The sequence below is a fragment of the Osmerus eperlanus genome, chromosome 14 (assembly GCF_963692335.1).
Source record: "Osmerus eperlanus chromosome 14, fOsmEpe2.1, whole genome shotgun sequence".
Taxonomy (NCBI): Eukaryota; Metazoa; Chordata; class Actinopteri; order Osmeriformes; family Osmeridae; genus Osmerus; species Osmerus eperlanus.
The window spans coordinates 8,609,266-8,631,767 of record NC_085031.1 but is presented as its reverse complement, the minus strand read 5'-3'; the positions used below and the strand labels follow the sequence as shown (position 1 = coordinate 8,631,767).

The following is a 22,502-nucleotide window of genomic DNA, read 5'->3' as shown; positions in this document are numbered from 1 at the left end:
TAGGCAATTTAGTATAATTTATAGAACGGTCAAGATCTTGATTCCTAAGGAACGACTCACAAACAACCTTTTATTAATGTGTCACTGTTGTGTCTCGTAAAAGTTCAACTAGGGCAGCCGGCTACCATTTGAGGTCCCTATCACTGAAAAACATGACTGGCCGAAAGTGTTTAGCGCCCCTCTGCTATGCAGTTGCCACCCACTGCTCCCCTAGTGGCCACTCTCCTTGTATTGGTTTTTGTCACAAAAGGACAGAGTACGGCTGAAGATATATTAGGGTGTCACCTACAAATTCACCATGATTTGTGATTGTAGACCTTCTTTATCCATAATGCTTTGTGTAGCTTAGATGTAACTAGATTGATAATGAAATATAGCAACAAGTATTCACAAGACCCTTTCCCGACTAAATCTATTATATTTTATGTAAGACAGTTTTGAGACGTCGTTTTAGCCACGCCGTTTATAGTCCAATCGGCCTCTAATCCGTTCCCTGAACGAACAGAATAAAACAGTGGGCCATGCCAGGCCGGCTAAATGAAGGTTATAAGATTACCTTTACGCAATAGTTGACACATTCCATTCACTGAGAGGTGGAAGCAACCGTGACTTGCTCAGTCACCTCATCTCATGTCTTTTGGCTACCGATACCGGTGGTTTTTACTCCTATCCAAACTGAGTTTGGTCGACTTGTTTGCGCGGTACTTGAGCGACGGGATGCCCTGCCTTCACTTGGAAGCTTTGGAGTCTATGGCGGCAGCGGATGGAGAGAGTCCCCGCGCCGTTTCCAGATCGGGGAGAGACCGGTCGTCCGGCCAAGTACTTGAAAAAGACCAACCCGTAGTGACCAGCGCTGGTTGGTTTTTCTCGCCACTGTGGAGCCCCCGATCCAAGACGCATCGCTGGGGTTTCGGGAAGGGGGTGGAGAGCGACCGAGTGGAGGCTTGGCTTGATGACCACTCGGACTTTGCAAGGTCCTATTTACGCAGAACTTCAGAGTAAGATATCGTATTTCCAAATAATGTAGTCATTTGTAAATCAAGTAGAGTGTGTGAGAAGATTTATTTTGAAAACGTATTATTAAACGTTCATTCCTATCCCATCCTTGAAGAAGCTACATTTATTATATACATGTTACTAGGGAGTCAGATGGCTGAGCGGTGAGGGAGTCGGGCTAGTAATCTGAAGGTTGCCAGTTCGATTCCCAGCCGTGCCAAATGATGTTGTGTCCTTGAGCAAGGCACTTCACCCTACTTGCTTCAGGGAGATGTCCCTGTACTTACTGTAAGTCGCTCTGGATAAGAGCGTCTGCTAAATGACTAAATGTAAATGTACTATATGATGCTGACTCTCATTTGGTTCTCTGTGACCAGGGACATGCTGAGTGGCAGAATGGTGGAGATGGCCCTGTCCTCTCAATCCTCAAGAGAGGGTCACAGGACTCCCTGCTCTAATCCCCATGCCTGCATGCTCCTCCTGGGTCGGCGCAGGGAGTCCTACCCCCTGTCCAGGCCCTCCCTGTGGATCTCCAGTCCCTCAAGACCCACACCGCAGACCCTCACCCCCTCTGGCAGTCGTTCCCCCAGGACCCCTCACTCCCCCCACTCCGCAAGGAGGACTGGGCCCTGTGGACAAGGTGAGGGCTGTGGGTGGATGATGGGGCTCCTGGGCGGAGGCCTTAGCATGGTAGGCTCCGTGACAGATCTCTGCCGGCGTGCCCTGCTGCATGCCGGGGAGGTGGTGACAGCTGAATGCTGCTGGCTGTCTCTTGTGCGGATGGATCTGGATGGAGGAAGTGGCTTGGAGGTGGTAGTCTCCCTGCCAGTCAAGGAGTCCAGGAAGGGGGATTCCTCAAGAAGCCAAGCCCACTTGGAGCTGGTCAAAGGCATGATGGGATATGTGGTGGCCACAGGATTTCCACTGAACATCAGGGACGCTTATGAGGTAGTACACTTTTTAGGTTTTCTGTGATATTTATGAGGTACAATTAGAATATCATGTTCAGTAAGTGATTTAAAGTCAGAATGGATCATGAAGGAAAGGAATCTCTTTTAAACCCCACTTTAGGATATGGTCCTCCGTCATTGAAAGATAATCCTTTTAGATATCTATAGGAGCAGTGGAGCAGGGAGGAAGGGGAATCTTGTATTAGACAGCATTCTATAATAGAACAGTAGTCATGGTGGCGAGGGATTCCCCTAATCCTCTAAAGATGTAATATCCCATGTACTGTTCAGCCTGTGGTTGTTAGAAGAGCTCACAGAGGTTATTCTGATTCACTCACAGACACCTGTCTTTTTCAGGACACATGCACGCACACACACACACACACAAACACACACACACACATACAGACACACACACACACACACACTCAAGCTTCAACCCTCTGTCCATCTGTGATTAGGGATCAAGGTAACCCCTCCTGCTGTGCCAGGAGCCAGACTGTGACATAATCCCTGGTATTTGTGTGTGTTTGTGTGTTATTTGACATGACCCCGGTCATGGCCAGCTTCACCTGATCACAGGGTGCAAAAGCAGAGACAACAGCGTGGAAGAGGAGGAGGAGGAAGAGGAGGATGGGGGGAGGAGAAGTGGAGGGAGATGACGGTTGTGGTACTGGTCTCCAGGTGACTGATGCCATGTTTCCGTTTGCGCCCTCAGGACCCCAGGTTCAGTGTTCACATGGATCAGACGCCTGCTTACAGACTGAAGAGTGTCCTGTGTGTGCCCATCAAAAACCACAGACACGAGGTCCAATAGCAGACTTTACACATTTCCATTTTATGCCTTTAGTAGACCATTTCTGGTGGTGTACGTGGTTGTTCACTCACTTTTCTATATATGTGTGTGTGCAGGTTGTAGGAGCAGCCCTGGTTATCAACAAGAGGAGCAGTGGACATGGAGCCTGCTGTCTGTTCACTGACCTGGATGAGAAGGTGAGAGACGTCTATGGTTAAGCTGTGCACAGTCCACCAGATACAGCCATGGTCAGAGATGCATGGTCATGTTTGTTGTTGTCTTAGATGCTGTCCAATCATATGGGTTTGTTGGGGATGGTTCTGGACAACGCCCAGCTGTATGAGAACTCCAGACAGGAAGCAAGGCGAAGCCAGGTAGCGTCACACTTCTCCCTTTACACATACCTCACTGTACTTCTATTGTTATCGTCTCAATGAAGTGATTTTCTTTAACGGCGTGTGTGCATGTATGTCTTACAGGTCCTGATGGACCTAGCTCGCCTGGTTTCAGAGGAGCAGCGTTCCCTGGAGGTGCTGTTGGGCAAAATGGCCGCCATCATCCTGCCCTTCACACACGCTCAGTACTGCACCTTCTTCATCACTAAGGAGGGAAGCACGGTAAAACTCGTAGTTCACTGTCAACTTCCTGCCTTGCAATAGGGTGGAGGATATGCAGAAAAAAGTGTGTTAAATTACTGCTTTGAATAGATCTGGCGAACTAAGGATAAGCTTCCACTGTGTGAGCGTTCCATGTCGCTTAGACCTGTCTGTTGCTGTTGTCTTTAAACAGAGAATCAGTGTACGTCTAAATGTACACTTCCTGTCATTTGTCCCAGGATTCCTTCTCCCATGTGGTTGAAATGGAATGTGAGGAGCTGGGACCCACTTGTCAGATCTTCAGAAGGTTCTAGAACTTGTTTGCTATCGCATCACACTTGTCAGTCTTTTACTTTTAACCAGTGAATGCTGAGTTTAATGTTGTGGTTTTAGGGAGTGCGCCATGACCGAGGTAGATTCGGCTCCCGCCCTCAAAGTGCTGGGCTCCATGGAGACGCTCAACATTTATGATGTCACTCAGGACCCCGTGAGGACTCTTATCTGCTGCCCAATCAGAAACAGCAAGACGCATGATGTCATCGGTATGTCACCTGGTCAAGGATTTAAAATCCTGTTAGATGCAGTTGTTTTTTTGGAGCAGGTGTGCGTCATATAGCATCATGCTATTGCCCATCAGAATACTCTGAAACACACCAATAGACGTGCACGCTTTATAACCCTAAAGCCTCACCTCTGCCCTGGAGGCCGGGGGATCCTGCACTCCACCAGTCCCTGGTCACATACAAGGAAGCCTGGGCCTGATCCAATGTTAAAGATACTGGGGGATTACCCAGAAGAGGACGGCTTACACTCACTGGCAGTTGTCCTAAGAGTCTTAGATGAAGACCTAACCCTCATGACCGATGTTGCTGGCTTAACAAACCCTCTAAGATGATCTCTTAGGCAGGGTTGTTGGCTATAGAAGCCCTCTAAGATGATCTCTTAGGCGGTGTTGTTGGCTTAACAAATCTGCTTTGGCTCTGTGGAATCCCTCAGACACAGAAGGTTGATAAGATTGTTGAGGTGTCAGTGTGGTGGTTGAGGTGATGTCAGTGTGGTGGTTGAGGTGATGTCAGTGTGGTGGTTGAGGTGTTGTCAGTGTGGTGGTGGAGGTGTTGTCAGTGTGGTGGTTGAGGTGTTGTCAGCGTGGTGGTTGAGGTGTTGTCAGTGTGGTGGTTGAGGTGTTGTCAGTGTGGTGGTTGAGGTGTTGCCAGTGTGGTGGTTGAGGTGTTGCCAGTGTGGTGGTTGAGGTGTTGTCAGTGTGGTGGTTGAGGTGTTGTCAGTGTGGTGGTTGAGGTGTTGTCAGTGTGGTGGTTGAGGTGTTGTCAGTGTGGTGGTTGAGGTATTGTCAGTGTGGTGGTTGAGGTGTTGACAGTGTGGTGGTTGAGGTGTTACCAGTGTGGTGGTTGAGGTGTTGTCAGTGTGGTGGTTGAGGTGTTGTCAGTGTGGTGGTTGAGGTGTTGTCAGTGTGGTGGTTGAGGTGTTGCCAGTGTGGTGGTTGAGGTGTTGTCAGTGTGGTGGTTGAGGTGTTGCCAGTGTGGTGGTTGAGGTATTGTCAGTGTGGTGGTTGAAGTGTTGCCAGTGTGGTGGTTGAGGTGTTGCCAGTGTGGTGGTTGAGGTGTTCTCAGTGTGGTGGTTGAGGTGTTGCCAGTGTGGTGGTTGAGGTGTTGTCCGTGTGGTGGTTGAGGTGTTTTCAGTGTGGTGGTTGAGGTGTTGTCAGTGTGGTGGTTGAGGTGTTGTCAGTGTGGTGGTTGAGGTGTTGCCAGTGTGGTGGTTGAGGTGTTGTCAGTGTGGTGGTTGAGGTGTTGTCAGTGTGGTGGTTGAGGTGTTGCCAGTGTGGTGGTGGAGGTGTCAATTTTCTTTTCTACCTTTGTCGTTCAGCGGTTTGCCAGCTGATGGCGAAGCAGAGTCGTGTGTTGGGGGAGCCAGAGGCCTTCAACGGCTACGATGAGCGCCTCCTGGAGGATATGGCCGTGTACTGCAGCCTGGCTCTACAGAGAGCCCAAACTGCCCACAGCATGGACAGACTGAGGGCCAGGCTGGAGGTCATGAAGGAGGTGGGACACTCCCACACAAGCACACACACACACACACACACACATGCATACCATGAGATTTATCAGAGAGAAGACCGTAACCACTCTCTAAAAGTGTTTAATTTGCACCGGTGTACATTTGTGTGTGTGTGTGTGTGTGTGGGCTTGTATTTTCTTCCCCACAGGTTCTGTCCCACCACATAACCCCATCAGACGAGGAGATCTGTGCGTTGCAGGTGATCACTCATTGTTCCATGAGAAAACCCCTCCCTCCATCTCTTGTTTCACCTCTCCTTCGCTCCATCCCTCTCACTGGAAGTTGTCGTCTTTTCTAGGTGCCTCTGCAGATTAGCTTAATATAAAGGGTGTTTAGGCTTATCTGTCCTCTCCAGTGACTCTAATCTGTCCACATCTCTGACACCACAAAGATCACAGCATGCCCTTTTCCCCTCCTTTAAAACTACACTTCCCCCTATGGGAGAGGGAGGGTTTGTTTGTGTTAGTTCCTTTTTTTTTATCTTTTTCTGGTGTGTTTAAATCTCTTTTCTCACTGTCTTCTTTCAGAAAGTGTCCATCCCTTCTGCCCAATCACTGCGCATTCTGGAGTTCAGCTTCACAGGTTTTGGCCTAGCAGATGCTGATACCACGCAGGCCACTGTACGAATGTTCCTAGACCTAAACCTAGTCCAGGACTTCAATATTGACTACAAGGTATGGCTGTCTTCCCTCAGGTGTAACATATTGCTTTTAGTTTTTTGTCCTCTCTTCTCTACTCATTTAATGCCATTATTGTTACACATTCTCTCTTTCGCTGTCTCTCTATATCATTCTCCCCCTTCCTCCTCCCCTCCCTCCAGAACCTGTGTCAGTGGGTGCTGAGTGTGAGGCGATGCTACCGGACCAGTGTGCCCTATCACAACTGGAGCCACGGCCTGAGCACCGCCCAGTGTATGTTCGCTATGCTAATGGCCACGGAGCAACTTCAGGTCAGAGGGGATGAGGGTCAAAGGTTATTTGGGGAAATGAGTGTGTGTGACAGCACACAGGCCACAGCAGAGTTCTGCACCACAAGCCATCTTTCCTCAATTCTCTTTTAATTATATGATGCTGCCAATGTAACTATCTTTGCCTCTCCTCCCTCCTCGCTCTCTCTCCTTCCAGGCTAACTTCTCTCGTCTGGAGGTTCTAGCCCTGATGATAGCTACTCTGAATCATGACCTGGACCACAGAGGAGTGGGCAACTCCTACATCGAAAGGTAGGCCTCCACCTCTGTCTCCACCTCTTATTCTCTCTTCTTTCACTTCTTTCATATCTCCTCATCTTTCACTTCCATCTCTTAGTCTCTCCCTCCCTCCATTTGTCTGTCTTTCAGAAGCCAGCAGCCTATTGCTCAGCTGTACGGCCACTCATCTCTGGAGAACCACCACTACGCCCTATGTCTGTTCATCCTTAACAATCCGGTGAGACCTCTTCCATCAAACTGTATTTGTCTTACATCCAATTTTAATCAATGTAGTAATATAAAAATATAAGAATAATATTTTTTTTTTTTGGGGGGGGGGTTAATTAGGATTAACATATAATGATAAATCATTTTATTTCTCCAACACCATCCACATGTCTATCCACATATTAGTCCATCCACTCGTCCGTCCATCCATCCTTTCTTCCTTTCCATCCATCTAAAGCCATTATGGATTTTCTCCTCCACTCTTATAACAAGCTTCCCTCACCCCTCAGGGCTGCCAGATCTTGAGTGGTCTCTCCCAGAAGGACTACCAGGCACTGCTGGCCATGATCCAGCGGGCCATCCTGGCTACTGACCTGGCTGTCTTTGTCGAGTAAGTCCCTCTGCTCCTACCCCTAACTGCTGCTGTATTGTCCATTGTCGGACGCAGGAGTCAGTCCTGTGTTTCTGCTTTGTGTTGAGTGTTACGTGTGTGTGTCCTGCTGTTCTCCTCTGACCTCTGTTTTCATGGACTGTATCAGGAGGAGAGCAGAGTTCTTTGCCCTGTCCAGGACAGGTGGGGTGTGTTGGGAAAACGAGAAACACAGAGACCTGCTCAGGTGAGGAGTCTCATCTGTATTACACAACATACAGGAAGTCAAAATAATAGGCTTTTAAGAAACATTACCAGTCACTTTTAGTACCTAATGATATTGTGTGTGTCTAAGGGTATGTTTGTTTGTCACAGGTCCATGCTGATGACAGCTAGTGACATATGTGCCATTGCAAAGCCCTGGCCTGTTCAGAGGAAGGTAAACAAACATCTTTGGCTCTCTCTTTCTCTCTCGTACACACACATACACACACACACCTCACCTTACCTTTTCTTGCTCTCCACAGATCGCAGACCTTGTTGCCAAAGAGTTTTTTGCACAAGGAGACAGAGAGAAGCACAATTTCAATATTAAACCGATAGTAAGTCAGACTCTTTCTCTACTGTTATCACTGTATGGTGTTGTGTCACATATTTAATCTGTATCTTTCAAATCCAATCAGAACATGGTTTATTTCCAAGTAAGTTTGGTAGGATGGTGCATGAGAGGTAGAAATAGAAAGAAAGATCAAAGAAGTACTGTAGTTAAAAGACATACTTAAATAAATGAAAGATGTTCCCAGAGTGTGGGCCTCTAGTGAGTGTCTGTGTGTGGTGTCTGTTCCTTGAGTGTGGGCCTCTAGTGAGTGTCTGTGTGTGGTGTCTGTTCCTTGAGTGTGAGCCTCTAGTGAGTGTCTGTGTGTGGTGTCTGTTCCTTGAGTGTGGGCCTCTAGTGAGGATCTGTGTGTGGTGTCTGTTCCTTGAGTGTGGGCCTCTAGTGAGTGTCTGTGTGTGGTGTCTGTTCCTTGAGTGTGGGCCTCTAGTGAGGGTCTGTGTGTGGTGTCTGTTCCTTGAGTGTGGGCCTCTAGTGAGGGTCTGTGTGTGGTGTCTGTTCCTTGAGTGTGGGACTCTAGTGAGGGTCTGTGTGTGGTGTCTGTTTCTTGAGTGCGGGCCTCTAGTGAGGGTCTGTGTGTGGTGTCTGTTCCTTGAGTGTGGGCCTCTAGTGAGGGTCTGTGTGTGGTGTCTGTTCCTTGAGTGTGGGCCTCTAGTGAGGGTCTGTGTGTGGTGTCTGTTCCTTGAGTGTGGGCCTCTAGTGAGGGTCTGTGTGTGGTGTCTGTTCCTTGAGTGCGGGCCTCTAGTGAGGGTCTGTGTGTGGTGTCTGTTCCTTGAGTGTGGGCCTCTAGTGAGGGTCTGTGTGTGGTGTCTGTTCCTTGAGTGTGGGCCTCTAGTGAGGGTCTGTGTGTGGTGTCTGTTCCTTGAGTGTGGGCCTCTAGTGAGGGTCTGTGTGTGGTGTCTGTTCCTTGAGTGTGGGCCTCTAGTGAGGGTCTGTGTGTGGTGTGTTCCCAGGCAGTGATGGACAGAGACAACAGCACACGGCTCCCCCACATGCAGGTGGACTACATTGACAGCATCTGTCATCCCCTCTACCAGGTGTGTAGGTAGTACATAAACACTTTTCTTGTTACATAATAAGTGTCTTAAGTGTCAAATCAAACCCTTTGGCTAAAGGAAAGGTTTGTATGTGTTTGTGTGTGTATATGTGTGTGTGTGTGTGTGTGTGTGTGTGTGTGTGTGTGTGTGTGTGTGTGTGTGTGTGTGTACGTATTTCAAATGTGAACACTCATGTCTATGCTTGACAACCTCCCCATCACTCTCCCTCTCTCCTCCAGGCTCTCTCTGGGATGTTTGCATCCTGCTCTCCTCTGCTGGATGGCTGCAGGCGGAACAGAGAGAATTGGCAGCACCTTACCGGGATGGAAAAGGAAGAGGGAGAGTTGTAGAGAATAAAGAGGAGAAAAGGGTAGCAAAGGTGAGGTAGGGAGCAAAGTATGAATGAAAAGAAGAGAGGGGGTGAAGGAAGGGAAGAGGAGAATGAGTGTTTAAAGTAGGAGGAGAGGGTGGATAAGAGAAATAATAATGTTACTTCATCTCTCTCTTGTCTTCCCCGGCTTTCTTAGACCAGCTCAAGGCTCAGTCCACTGCCAAATGTCCCTCCCTCTTACTCTGGGACAAAACTTGAATAACACTTAGAGTAAGACTATGTAGCTTCTGTACTGTTCCAATGAACAGCTTTTACATTTATTTCCATTGTAGTTTTTAGTGTACGGTCGATTTCCTGTATGTATAGTTAACAATATACACATGGTATAACACAAAACAATATCTGGATTTGTCAGGCATGGTAGGCACCAGTGTCTCTCATTCTCTCAAATTAGGAATCAATTCATTATCCATGTGTACTCTAGGATAACAAAATAAAATGCTCAAAGCCGTTCAAACTTTGGTGCGCAAACCAGAACGGAACTTGTTCCATGTTAGTGGATAAGGGTGGAAAAGCAGGAGTCGTGTATTTCGCCGATCATTCCAAACTGTGATGGGCTCCAAGGAACACAGCTGGGAAGGGCCTAGAAAGAAGGAGTGGCCTAGAAATGCTTCGACACCACCTTGAATGATGTGGTATAAATATAGACGGTTCAGAGAAACCTTTCCCAGGCATCTCATGTCTACATCCACAGCTAAGACGATAACAATCTCTTTATTCCTGGCCCCCGTTTCACCAAGCCTTAAAGTCTGTCTTAAAGGGCAATCGCCTGTCAGAAATAAGCTGCTTGAATGAACATTGTAATAGTGTGTATAGCTTACGCGGTATGTTCAAATAAAAAATATTGTACTTCTTATATTGGGCTTATTGGTTTTCATTGCAGCTTATATGATGATTGATGTTGAATACTATTGTTTTATTTGCACAGCTCATCATTATAGCACATTATAAATCATAACTGATTGTCAGTATAATAAAGATGAGTGAAAATAATGTGTATAGCTATACGACCCACTGACTCCTATTGGTGGTATTATGTATGATTGGATGACTATGCATTCAAAGGTGCATTGCTGATACACTAATCAAATGCGTATCTGAAACGGTCTGTCCAAAGTTGATTTAGATTTGTGGTGGTTGTCCTGACTATATTAGTCGTACACTTATGTTGTCAACATTTTTAAGTGTTGCTTCCCATTACATGAAAGTTGCCTTGTTGACATTTTAATCTGTATTGTGCCACAGTGTGGCGCAATAGTATTCTTATCTTATTAACTCGACTTTTCAGCCAGCAGGAAGCACGAGACGGCTGACTGACAAGACTGAAGAGGACAGAATATGACAGGGCGCGGGAAGAGAAAACTCAAAGCCACTCTGCAGGTATCTGTGTTTTTTACATAAATAAAAAAGATGAATGACCCTGTACGGGTTCAGCGACTGTCGTGCAATAATACAATGTTTGTATATTCACAAATGTCAAGAGGTTGTCGCGTGGGTCTCCCTTCTGGTCAACATGGCAGTGGTCCCGCTTTGTCAGTCAGTGCTAATGTAACGCTTAGCCAGCGGCTTGACATCAAGGCAAGCAACCAAATACAGTGCTAAGCAAGCTAGTAGTAGCAAGATGGACGTAGCACGCTGGCTACCCAGATAATATGCTTTAACGTGGGCTACCAAGTTGGATCCGTATCCAGTTTTCTCAATAAGCAGCGTGTCTGTGCTAGCTTGTCCAACCGACCTTATCTTTAGCTGCACGCTACTGACTAGTGTAGCCTGACAGACTTGACTGCGGAAGCCTAGCTAGAAGAGCTACAACAGTAGGCTAGTACTGTTTGCTGTTGTGGATATTCAGTAGTTGATAAATGTTTGTTGTAAAATGGATAGTTACATTATACAGCTGCTGTTTTTTCTTAAATTAGCTAACTGGCATAGCGTCAGTTCTTTAAGCTAGCTATGCATACAGTAGCCTATCATCTGTACACCCTATTAATTGCCTTAACTTAATGTACTGTAGTTATGGTCAAGCTTTAACGTGTCCGACGAAGAATGGAAATATGGATTACTTGTATTCCGAAGCAGTATTACTCGGCCAGTCATCTTGTAATCAACAACTTGTTTTCCCTCTTGCTAGAGTAGTGTATCGATCTAACTACTCCTATCAAACAAGGTGTGCTAAATTCTGGGACAACTAGCATCCCGTTGAGCCGTTACAAATGTACTTACTACTAGCAATCATATTTTTCGCCCACATTGTTCTTGGTAGGAGTCAACCGATGGGGAGCTTAAGAAAGCACGATCGGAAAACGATGCAAGACCCCTGTCCGAGGTGCGTTCGGAGTTGAGAGAGGAGGTGGAGCAGCATTATAAACTTAGGATGCCTGAAGACTTTTACCACTTTTGGGATTTTTGCCGGTGTCTGCGACCAGACAACCCTCGGGGTAAGGTAACAGTCCACAAAACCAAAAAGGCTGAAAACAGTCCCAGTGACCTTTTTCATTGAGTACATATAGACCCAACTACCCTACATCGATTTGTGTAGAATGAGTCTGCTTTTATTGATCAAAGCAATACACAACCTTAAAGAAGGACTTTTCTGGCACCTGAGCCTATCGAGGCACACATTACCATACAGCTAAAAAATCCTGTCCCGACTAGACTGAAGTAGCACCAGGTAGCTTCATTGATGGAGCACAAAGTCAGGTTTTACTGATCATTTTTTCTGCTCGACTACTTTCTCCCCATCTTGCTGTCTCTCTTTAGAGGCCTTGATGGACACCCTGGGTTTGCGTTTGGTTGGCCCATTTGACATCCTGGCGGAGGCCCACAGAGGCTCATCCAAGCACCAGCCTAACTTCAACCTCCACTGGAGGTACTATTACGACCCCCCAGAGCTGCAGACCATACTACAGGGGAGCCTGGACAACCAGCACCACATGGGCTATTACAGGTAAGCTACTCTGCACCAAATGATTCCTGCACATTAGCTACTGTAGCACACAGTGGGAAGGGGCTCAAATTACTGACTGACATGGTTGTGACTCCAGCTGTGTATTTCACAGTCTGGTGTCTTAACTGTCTCCCTGTTTTGTAGAGATTCTCCAGACTCCTTGCCTGCTTTAGTTGGAGAGAACGAAGCCAAGAAGGGATGTACCATCACCCAGATGGGGGACAATGTGTTTGCCGCCGTCTAGTGAGTATCCAGAACAGCTATGACTTATAAGATCCCACTGAGCAATATTACAGCTTTTTCCTATTTTCTTTGTATGCTTTCTCATCCCCCCCATGTTTTTCCTCCTCTCCTTACTCCATTTCAGCCTGTTCCTATCCAAAAAGAGGAAAAACCGGGTCTGGGCTAAGGAAGGGGGCGCAGCTCTGGACTCTCTGGAGGCCGGGCTGAAGGAGAAGATGGAGGCTCTGAGCTTCTCTATGGAGCAGAAAACCAAAGCCATGAAACTGAGGGACAAGAAGGTAGGCAGACATGATGGGCGCTAGCAAACATTCCTACTTCCTCTTGCATTAGTAGTCATTCTACAATGAATACTACCAGTTTATCACAGGGCTGGACATCCTATCCCTCATCACCCTCTGACTTGGATGCACTTGAAATGTGTACCTGTAGTTTGCTAGTATAGTACACTGATACACTAGTACAGACATATGGCGTAGGGGCCCTGATCCGGAACGCCCCTCACCCCCCAGGTGGTCACCAAGACGTTCCACGGTGCAGGCATCGTAGTCCCTGTGGACAAGAATGACGTGGGTTACCGGGAGCTGCCCGAGACGGATGGTAAGGTGTCAGAACCCCCCAGGGATTCTGTCCCTCAGACCTGTACGTGGCTAGACAGAATACGGCAGTCTGTTTGATTAAGGATACTGTGTTGTGTTTGCATGTTTGAAGAGGAACAGTGACAGTACAGTAGTTAAGCTGTTCTATCCACTAGCTGCGCTCTGTGTTGGATGAAAATGACTCTGATGTGGGAAAAGTTAGATGAAGTCTGAGATTTAGATGATTAGGTGTTATTAGGACCCAAAATAAAAGAGAACTAAATGAGATCATGTCAGTGGTGAGAAGTGTAAATATATAACCACCGTGTTTATATACGGTGTACATTTGACCTCCCGTTCCTTTCCCTGCTTGCTCAGCGGGGCTGAAGAGGATCTGCAAGGCCATCGCTGAGGCCTGTGATGACGAGGAGAGGATGAAGTCCTTCGCGCCGCTCCAGGAGATGATCACGTTTGTCCAGTTCGCCAACGATGAGTGTGACTATGGCATGGGCTACGAGCTGGGCATCGACCTCTTCTGCTACGGCTCTCACGTCAGTATCATCCACCGTGCCCGCGCACGTCAGAAACTCCTTTCATTCACCCACGCACTCGCAGCACACGATAGCCAGCCTTCTCTCAGACGCAGGGCCCTAGCTTTGAGTACGTTCCTTTTCTCTGTCATACGTAAACAGGAAAGAGTCCCTCGAGTCGTTTGCATCTGTAAAGTGGTTCTATCGTGTATGATGACTGTAGTGTGGGCTGCTGCTTCTGTTCTCCAGTACCTCTACAAGGTGATCCGCCAGCTGCTGCCCCTGGCCTACAGCCTGCTGGGCAGGACCCTGTTTGGGGACATCCTGGAGACGCATCTGTCCTGCCGCTCTCGTGACGACCTCGACCAACTCGCCCCCGTGTGAGGAGGAGGAGGAGGAGATCAGAAAGAAGATGGATGCTGTTTTTCCGTGGACTCTCCATCACTGTCATTGTTTGTTGGTGTTGTTTTGGTACTGTTTTCAGTGGGGTTTGTGCCTGTGTGTAGATGCCTAATAAAGTATTCTATTTTTTAAGGTTTCTCATCCATTATGTGTGTTGCAGGGAAGAGTTTCAGGAGACACGAGGATGTCCTAACTATATCAGGGAAGCAGGTTGTATTGGTTAGTGATCATGGTACCTGTTAAAGACAGTATGGCACCTTCAAGTGGTCAAAACCTAATAATGAGTGATTTCTCAGAAGATCAAATACCTGTATTCTCTATAACTTCATCAGTTTTGTTTTCTGTTGTAACAAATTGTATCAACAACAAAAAATTAGGAGGTGAATTCCCCCCAAAAGAAGTATTACATTTCATGTCGTTCAGATAATCTCACCAGTCAATAATAGAGCAATGGTGCTTTATCTAAATGGGACAAAATAACACCAAAAGGAAAGATTTCAGAATGTGTTATATAAAATGACAAAACAAGGCCTTGAAATGTGGAAACACCAAAGGATTGTGTTGACCCTTTGTGCTGCTGCCTCCTGGTGGTCTGGAGGAAGACAGCATAAGTCCAAGAAGGGACAGGACTGTCACTTGGAGCACAAACGCCTGTACTTTAACGTGCAGATAGAGGGCAATGTTTGATGTCAGCTGCACCACTGCAGGTCTGCAGAGAAAAAAAGAGAGGGGGACATTAAAACCTTCAATTCTGCTATTTGCTCTGTCACAGAAGAATATTCAATAGAATCTTATAACACCTAATTTCCTCCAATAATCTTAAGAGAATGGCAACAGTGACTCAGTGCCTTCACACTGGAACTCTTGAGCTGAGAGTGCACTTTTTCCTTCTCCACAGATCACCCCTGGAGGGCTGAAGGAGCTCCACGCCCCCGACAGACCCCCTCTGTATCCTGCCAGTCGCGTTTAGAGTCACACACTGAGGCCCACGACTGATCAGACCTCACCTCCACAATCCAAAACGAACATACACCTGAAACAAAACAGTGTTGCTCTACACTAACATATAGTAGTTCAAATAGTTTTTGTGAAGGGCGTCTTTTGGCCTTTTCTCAGCTTTATTTCTTTGATAGAACAGTTGGAGAGAGACAGAAGAGGAGGGAGAGACAGGAGGATGTGCATGGCCGGAACCAGATTCAACCCAGGGCCCTGCGGCATTAGCCTTAATGGTATGCACTTGCCTCTTACCCAGTAAGCCACTGGGACACCCCTCAAATACATTTTTAAGTGTGCCTTAAACACTTAAACAGCCAGCCTGGCAACCTGAGGAGATGAAGAGAAAAGTCAGTCAGCAAAACTTGATTTGTCCATCCACTCATTTGTTTCTCTCCGTCTTGATTTTTGCTGAATAGTTCTGCATCCTGTTATGTTATTTCCCCTATAATAGGTTGTCAGTTTCACAGACCAGCATTCACTGATGGCATTTGCTTTGTTTCCATGGCCAGTCAACCTAGAAGCTGCTTTTAGCTCTGAAATAATGACCCTCTACTGAACATTCAGGGCACAACAACCCAGGTAAAGGCCAAACACAGCCACACATCCATGTAGCCAATAGCCTTAAATATGTTCACAGAGACACAGACATATTTGTGTAGATGTCCTGTACATGCCTAGATACTGTATCAAACATTATACAGAATACTCAGAGGCCTATGCTCCAGAATATGACCATCAGCATCAGAAAAGGAACCAGTGACTAGTGTTTGAGGACAGGGTGGGAACGGGTACATCACCACCATCCTCTATATCTCTTTGCTTTATCGGACATTTTACATGCTCTGCTCTGACATTTTACATGTTGATGCTCTCACAGCAAATCCCCAGTATCACTCTGCATCAAGTCAGAATGTGATTTCGGTTATATTAATGCTAGTGAAAACACTAGAGCTATAGCTTATTACAACAACTATTTGCTGTGTATGTGTAACGCCAGAGCGTTTAGGACAATCGCCTGCACCTGTGTCTCGTTTAGAGTCATAGTATTTAAGTGTCTGTTTGTGTATTGTCCGGTGCGAAGTCTTGATCTTGTTTCAGTCCGAGCCTTGTTAATATATGTGTAGCCTACTGTTCCTGACCTTGGCTAGTTTTCATATTCTCCGTTTTGGATCACCTGAATTGCCCTGTCTGCCCGTGTACCGATCATTGCCTGTCCGACCATTCTAATTAAATCTGCGCTCTGCGCTTGGACCCAACCCCGTCTGGTATTCCGTACAGTATGGTTTAGATGAAATAGGGAGCTCGTGTCAGTGCGGGGAGCGCACTTATTGATTCTGCCCTGTCATCCTCCATTTACTGTTGGCCCTGAAAACTCCCAGAACCAGACCATGGTTGAAATTGAAAAAAGAAAGGGAGGGGTGGCAGTATATTATTCCCGACCATTGGAAGTAGCCCTGCCCCAAACGTGCATGGGATACTTCTCGTACAGAATCCAGTGGTGATCTCATCGTTCTCGTTTACTGAGGACCCGCTCTCCACAACCCCTAACTCTTACCACTGGCAACCCGTCCTCTAACGATACCAGCTGGTGCAGAGCAGAGAAGGAGGGAGGGGAGAGAGAAAGAAAAACAGGAGCCTAAACAGTCTCCTGCGGAGAATCAGGGGACCGCACCAAGGCGCGCTCACACACACGCCGCACATACGGGCGCACTTCGGGACAGAATAGGTTGACGCTCCCTCTATAGGCTATTTCTATTTAAGACACTTTTGTTTAAAAGGCAGAATGAATAGAAGCTTCGCCGATCCGTCTGTACTGTAAGGCCTGGAAAAGCCCACATAGCTCTGGCTGTAGGACACTTTCAGACCATCACGCCACCACCCGTGACCGAGACAGAATGTCAAGGAGCCCCGGAGAAAGTAGCGGCAGGAGCGGCTCCGACAGAGACGTGAAAATGGCCTCTTCGAACAACACATCGCCAGAAGGAGCACCCCCGTCAGTCCACACCCGCATACGGCAGGTTCGTACACGCCAATACACTTACACTACCACCAGCTACTAGCCAGTCGACGGAATGCATAGTGCGAAAACAACTGCCCCTGCGCACCGCCTGCCTCTCTCGTGCTGCATGCGATACAGCGGGAGGAGGATAGTAAAAGGCGTTGTCCTGGTTACCACATCTTTTAGCCTGCTCCGTATGGGTATACAGTGAATAGGACATAATATGCTTACGCAGAACCCATTTTAAATCAATTTATTTATTAGCTTGGCCTACTGGATTTGTGTAAAACCATACCCATCACATCCGGGAAGCATGTAGGGCCAATAAAGACAATATACTATAAACACAGTGTGACGAAATACAAGGTGCTGACACAGGTTGTCCAATGCTCTGGGATAATAGCGTCGATATATCCACAGTATTGAGCATCTGAGAGTAAACATAACAGTTGGCATCCTTGATCAGTCTGACGCGATAGCTGCAGTGAGAGTGCAGGGTGTAGCTACTTGATCGTGGACTGCATGTTCCGATCGGCTGGATTGTGTTCTTAGGGGCTAGCGGAGTGCGCACTTTTAGCACCGTCCCGCACCACCTATCCCGCCGCTAAACTGGAATAAGTCTGCAGGTGTGTGCGTGGGTGTTAGATAGAGATGGTGGGTGGGAGTGTTGTTTACTGTCTAAGCAGTCTTTAAGTCTAATTCAATTCTAGTAATGGATTGGAGGGCCACACACACACTTTCACTATCCTTTCCAAAAAGGAGCAATGCTCATTAGATGTTATACATTAGGCTATATTATATTACATTCTAAATATTGACTGTAATTTGAAACACAGCGAGCAAGAACACAGTGCAGTGTGTTTGCGTGTGTTGATGGTGAATGTGTGTGTTAAGTGTGTTTTGGGTGTAGGCTATGTGTTTATGTGTATTCAATCCCTAGTGAGCAGGTGTATTTATGTTGACATGTGGGCGTTCAGCTTTCACCACAGGAATACGCTGAACAATTAATTGAGCAATGTATTTTTTTTACGAGTGTGTGTCTAATTTTGTGCTTTCTTTTGTTTGCATGTGCTGAATGACCCCTCCACATATATAATGAATGTATCACCTTAGGAACATCAAGCAAGCTGTATGCTTTGTGCAGTGGCTTGTACCACGGGCCTAGAGTTTATCCTGCTTTACTCCGGTGGGGAGGACACATGCAGGGCACTGTGGCTATAGTTGGGAGAGTTTGGTGACAGCCCAACAGAAACGTAGTTGTTAGTTTCCTGAAAATTGATGGTATAGAAGCAGGATGTAAAGTCTGGTGGGTCCTGAAGTGGGAAAGAGAGATGAAGCGAGGAATGGGGAGAGAGAGAGAGGAGAAAGGGAACCGAACAAGTCATTCAGGAAAGCAAGAGTGGAAAGGAGGGAAACAATGACAGGTTTAGAGAGAGAGAGAGAGAGAGAGAGAGAGAGAGAGAGAGAGAGAGAGAGAGAGACATCGTGACATCGGCATCGTAAGAACGCTTGCTTGCTCATTGTGTGTCCTGGAGAGATGGGGCTCTCTCCCAGTGGCTGGGGCCTGTGTTTCTGTCTGAGAACACACACCTGTGCCACTGCCTACCACAATACTTTGGAGGAGTACTACCGCCATTTGTCCATATTCTCCAGGTTAGTGTCTGTAACACAGGTATTATTGACGGTCTGTAGTGTAGCTTTAGCTTACGATTGGATTTGATTTATATATAATTGTAAAAAAAAAAATCTCTCCCTTCCTCTCTCATGGTCCTAGCTCCTTTCTCTCTTTCTCCTCCCTCTCGCTCCCTCTCCCTCCTCTTGCAGAGCGTAAGGCCCTGATGTGCTTGTGGCTCAGGTTACACCGCAGCCTCTGACATTTACTGTGTTCTCTCAACTCTGCTCTCCACACTACTCTGCTGGGTTCTACTCTACTCTACTCTCCCTTCCGATCCCTTCTCTGTCTCCATCTCTCTCTATTTATCCATCTCTCTCTCTTTATCCATCTCTCCATCTCTGTCCTCTGGGAATGGTGTGATGAGCTTTCTACAGGAAGAGAGGTCTAATGGAACCCTGGCCTTCATTACATTACCTCTGAGCAGCTGGCTTCTGGACTGGCCCCACACTCACACACACACATACACAAACACACTTTTCATCCGGGTCCCTTTTCATCCAGGCCCTCTGCGGGCATACCCATGATGCTGAACACACAAACACACACACCAGGATACCAGCTTGAGCGATCATGGATACAATATAGACTGTGAACCCACCAGTAACATTACCTAAAGGCAAAGCTGTCAGAAGCCTCATTAAGTAGTGCAGGACAGACTAACAGTGCCTCACATCCAGCCCAAAGCATACAGCGTTTGGCTTAGGCTGATTTTCAGGAATGGATGAGGTGACTGTAAGTCTACGATCCCTGGGGGAAGGGGGGGGGGGGCTCTGGTTTGTGGCACAGACCTGACACTAATGGACTGAGAAGAGGAAGGGAGGGCAGAGGTGAAAACAGGAAAGAACATGGGAAGGGAGAGGAGAGGAGAGGAGAAGGGAGAGGAGATGAGGAGAAGGGAGATGAGGAGGGAGAGGAGAGGAGAAGGGAGATGAGGAGGGAGAGGAGAGGAGAAGGGGGATGAGGAGGGAGAGGAGAAGGGAGATGAGGAGGGAGAGGAGAGGAGAGGAGAAGGGAGATAAGGAGGACGGCAGAGGAGTTTTGGGGTAGAAGCAGTTTGAGGCTTTTAGATGTTAATTATTCATTCTGACCTCACAGTTTCCTGTAAATCCTGTAAGAGATCAGCCAGGGCAAAGGCAACGCTGGAGATCAATGGCCTTCTGAGAAACAATACAAACACCTTAGCATAAATACACACATACACACACACACACATAAGAATGCAAACAAACAGGCACCAAGCACACGCACACACACACAGAACAGAGCTGAGTTGCTTAAATCATGCATTTCTCTCAGGAAAACATCAAAGCTCTCAGCGAGATAATGAGAGATGAGAACATCTCTCTCCTGTATTTTCCCTCTCTCTTCCTCCACCTCTCCCCCTGTCTCTCTGTGTTCCTCTTCTTCCTGGTTGACATGTCACTCTGCATTATGCCTGCATTTCGAGCAGTGTATTTTAGGTCAAGTATTTCATTATTAATCACATTCTCAGCTTGGAGGTGAAATCACTTCATGCCGGAACTGGTCTCCTGTCTGGCACTGGGTCAGCTAAACGCGTAGTCACACAGAACCGGGCTCTGACGTGTTCAAACTTTGGTGTTATCGTTTGTTATTCCCAGTTTGGGTATTTTAAATGAGGAAACTCTGTCCAGAAAGGCAGGCCAGTAACCCTATGTGTTGTATTTCCCTGCAGTGGAATACAGAGATGGGGTAATAGGCAGTGAGCTTCCCTGGAGACGGGGTGGTGGGGGGTCTGTGGGTTGGGGCGTGTCACAGGAAGCTGACGTCAGCTGGTGAAGGGGGGTGATTGGTGGGGGTTCCTTAGCGGATGGGACATCAAAGGGAAAAACATTTGGTCATTGAAGCATGAATTAGACAGAGGAAGCCATTCCCGCCCCCTCTCTCCCAGTACTGCTTCATGGAGGATATGTCCTTAAACTGTATTTGCCGTGGTGAATGACCCTCCTACACTGACCTGTTAATACTGATACAGGCGCCTGTCTGGGAGTCTTGGTACGTCATTGTTTCTGTGTGAGTCTTGGTGTGTCTGTAGGCCTATATCTATAGCTCTGTGTCAGCATGTCAACATGTTTGTCCGTTTCTGCTCACTCAAGAGTATGAAGAGATACTCGTGAGATCCTGAACGCCTGGACCATTTTCTGAATTTGATTTAGCACCACTTCAGAGGAAATGCATCTAAGTTCCTGCTCCTAATCATTGCTTACTCTGATTCCCGGCCCCTTTAGTCCTCCCAGGCACGTCCTGAGAACCCCGATGAAGGTTGCCTCTGAGTGCACCACTGAAGAAGAGCAGGCATAATCAGTTAATGCAACCTTGTCTGAAAGTGCCCCGTCGTTGCCATGGCGAGTGCTTGTTCAGTATAACTGGTGCACTTGCTTAACAAATCATGTTTGTTTGTGTGTGTGCCTGTGGGGGGGGGGGGGGGCTGCCTTTATATGCTAGAGGCATTAAAACCAGGGTGCGGTCTCGCTCTCTCCCCCTCTCTCTCCCTTCATCTCTTTCCCCTCTCTCTCCCTCCATCTCTCTCCCTCTCTCCTTCCATCTCTCTTCCCCTCTCTCTCCCTCTCTCTCTTTCTCTCCCTCCCCCGTCTCTGCCTCTTTCTGTCTCTCTTACATCACTCCAAAAAGACATATCATCTGACTGTCAAGGTTGTGTTCCTTCTGCCTCCCCTCCACAAACGCTCCTCACTCTCCCTCCCTCCTCCCCTCCTCCCCCCCCCCCCCCTCCTCTGTCCCCTCCCTATCTCTGTTAGTGCTACACAGACCAGGGTGTGGTCGGGTCTGCCTGTCAGACGGCCATGCACACCGCAGTGAGCGTGTGTGTGCGCGGAGAGAGAGTGTGTTGTCTTGCGCTCTCCATGTCTCTGACCTTTTCCAAGGCTATAAGAGAAGCAATACAAAATGGCTGAGACATTTGAGAGGCAGCTTCGAGCCAGCAGCCTTTTACTCACTCTACTAACTGTAGACACATGTACTCACCCTCATGGACAACATCCAGTATAACTACTACACTGGTCAGCCTCATGGACAACATCCACCAGCAGTATAGTACTGTATGATACAATGTAGTACAGCAGTACAACATAGAGGATAATATTAATCTTGAGGGATAACCACGAGTTATGTTGCTGGTTAACTATGACCATTTCTTGGATTGACAGGTTACATTGTATTCTTCTTAAGAGGGAGCAGCTTATCTTAAATCAAGTCAAATACCCCCCAAAATTACAAGCAATGTCACAGAGGACTTCATATAATGATGCCATAGAACGGCACCTAAACCAACCTAAACCATCAAGGAAGACAAGGAAAAACTCCCAGGAAAACTCATTGAGTAAAACATTTAAGAAACCATGTGAGGAGCAATTCAGTGAGGGATGCCCTCCTCCAGAGATGGTCGGTGACTCAAAGAGGTAGAGAGGTGCTGAACATAGTCATGCATCAAGAGTAGAAATAAAAATAAAAAAATGCAAATGGATGTTGAAACACAGATATCCAAAGTTGGTGCATGTCGGTTTGGGCAGTGGTAGTCACAGGGCTGGGAAGCGTAAGAACTTAAAGAGTTAAATACTGTGATCCACACTCCCTCTCTTCATGCCTGTTAATGCCCTGTCTTGGGGGCGATCAATATCCCCCTCTGTGTGTGTGTGTGTGTGTGTGTGTGTATGAGAGAGAGTGTGTGTTATGATCCTGTATATATCATCTCATGTTTCAGATTGCCAGTGCAGGATTCAGCCCTAGCTCCAGATCAATATCTTGAGGAAAAGTGCAGTTGTTTGTGTTTGTGTGCTTGTGTGTGTGTTTGTGTGCTTGTCAGTGTGTGTGTGTTTGTGTGCTTGTGTGTGTGAGTGTTTAGGCTGACTATGCACACAAAAGACAGG

General features: G+C 47.2%; 3 protein-coding genes across 4 annotated transcripts in view; all 3 read left to right on the top strand.

Annotated features, from left to right (window-relative positions):
- The first annotated feature begins 570 nt into the window (after positions 1-570).
- On the top strand, positions 571-10,085 carry pde5aa (phosphodiesterase 5A, cGMP-specific, a). The gene is made up of 20 exons (XM_062477919.1): positions 571-998; positions 1,374-1,944; positions 2,665-2,754; positions 2,859-2,939; positions 3,027-3,116; positions 3,222-3,359; positions 3,578-3,645; positions 3,732-3,880; positions 5,220-5,395; positions 5,560-5,610; positions 5,939-6,085; positions 6,232-6,360; positions 6,536-6,630; positions 6,748-6,835; positions 7,116-7,216; positions 7,365-7,442; positions 7,571-7,634; positions 7,723-7,797; positions 8,762-8,845; positions 9,085-10,085. Exons 1-20 carry the CDS (start codon positions 631-633, stop codon positions 9,193-9,195), a joined length of 2,754 nt encoding a protein of 917 aa, XP_062333903.1. The 5' UTR covers positions 571-630; the 3' UTR covers positions 9,196-10,085.
- Positions 10,086-10,480: 395 nt separating this feature from the next.
- LOC134034248 (histone PARylation factor 1) lies at positions 10,481-14,066 on the top strand. Its single transcript, XM_062478649.1, has 8 exons — positions 10,481-10,616; positions 11,497-11,671; positions 11,994-12,180; positions 12,325-12,423; positions 12,548-12,701; positions 12,933-13,020; positions 13,377-13,549; positions 13,778-14,066. Exons 1-8 carry the CDS (start codon positions 10,575-10,577, stop codon positions 13,910-13,912), a joined length of 1,053 nt encoding a protein of 350 aa, XP_062334633.1. The 5' UTR covers positions 10,481-10,574; the 3' UTR covers positions 13,913-14,066.
- A 1,989-nt stretch (positions 14,067-16,055) lies between these two features.
- Positions 16,056-22,502, top strand: part of LOC134034134 (ankyrin-2-like) — a 61,405-nt gene continuing 54,958 nt past the window's right edge. Inside the window, exon 1 of one of the 2 annotated variants that reach the window (XM_062478498.1) lies at positions 16,056-16,944. In XM_062478498.1, the coding sequence (XP_062334482.1) occupies positions 16,822-16,944 (123 nt within the window). In that variant the 5' untranslated portion in view covers positions 16,056-16,821. The remainder of the gene's footprint in view (positions 16,945-22,502) is intronic. The other variant, XM_062478499.1, reaches the window with a different exon arrangement.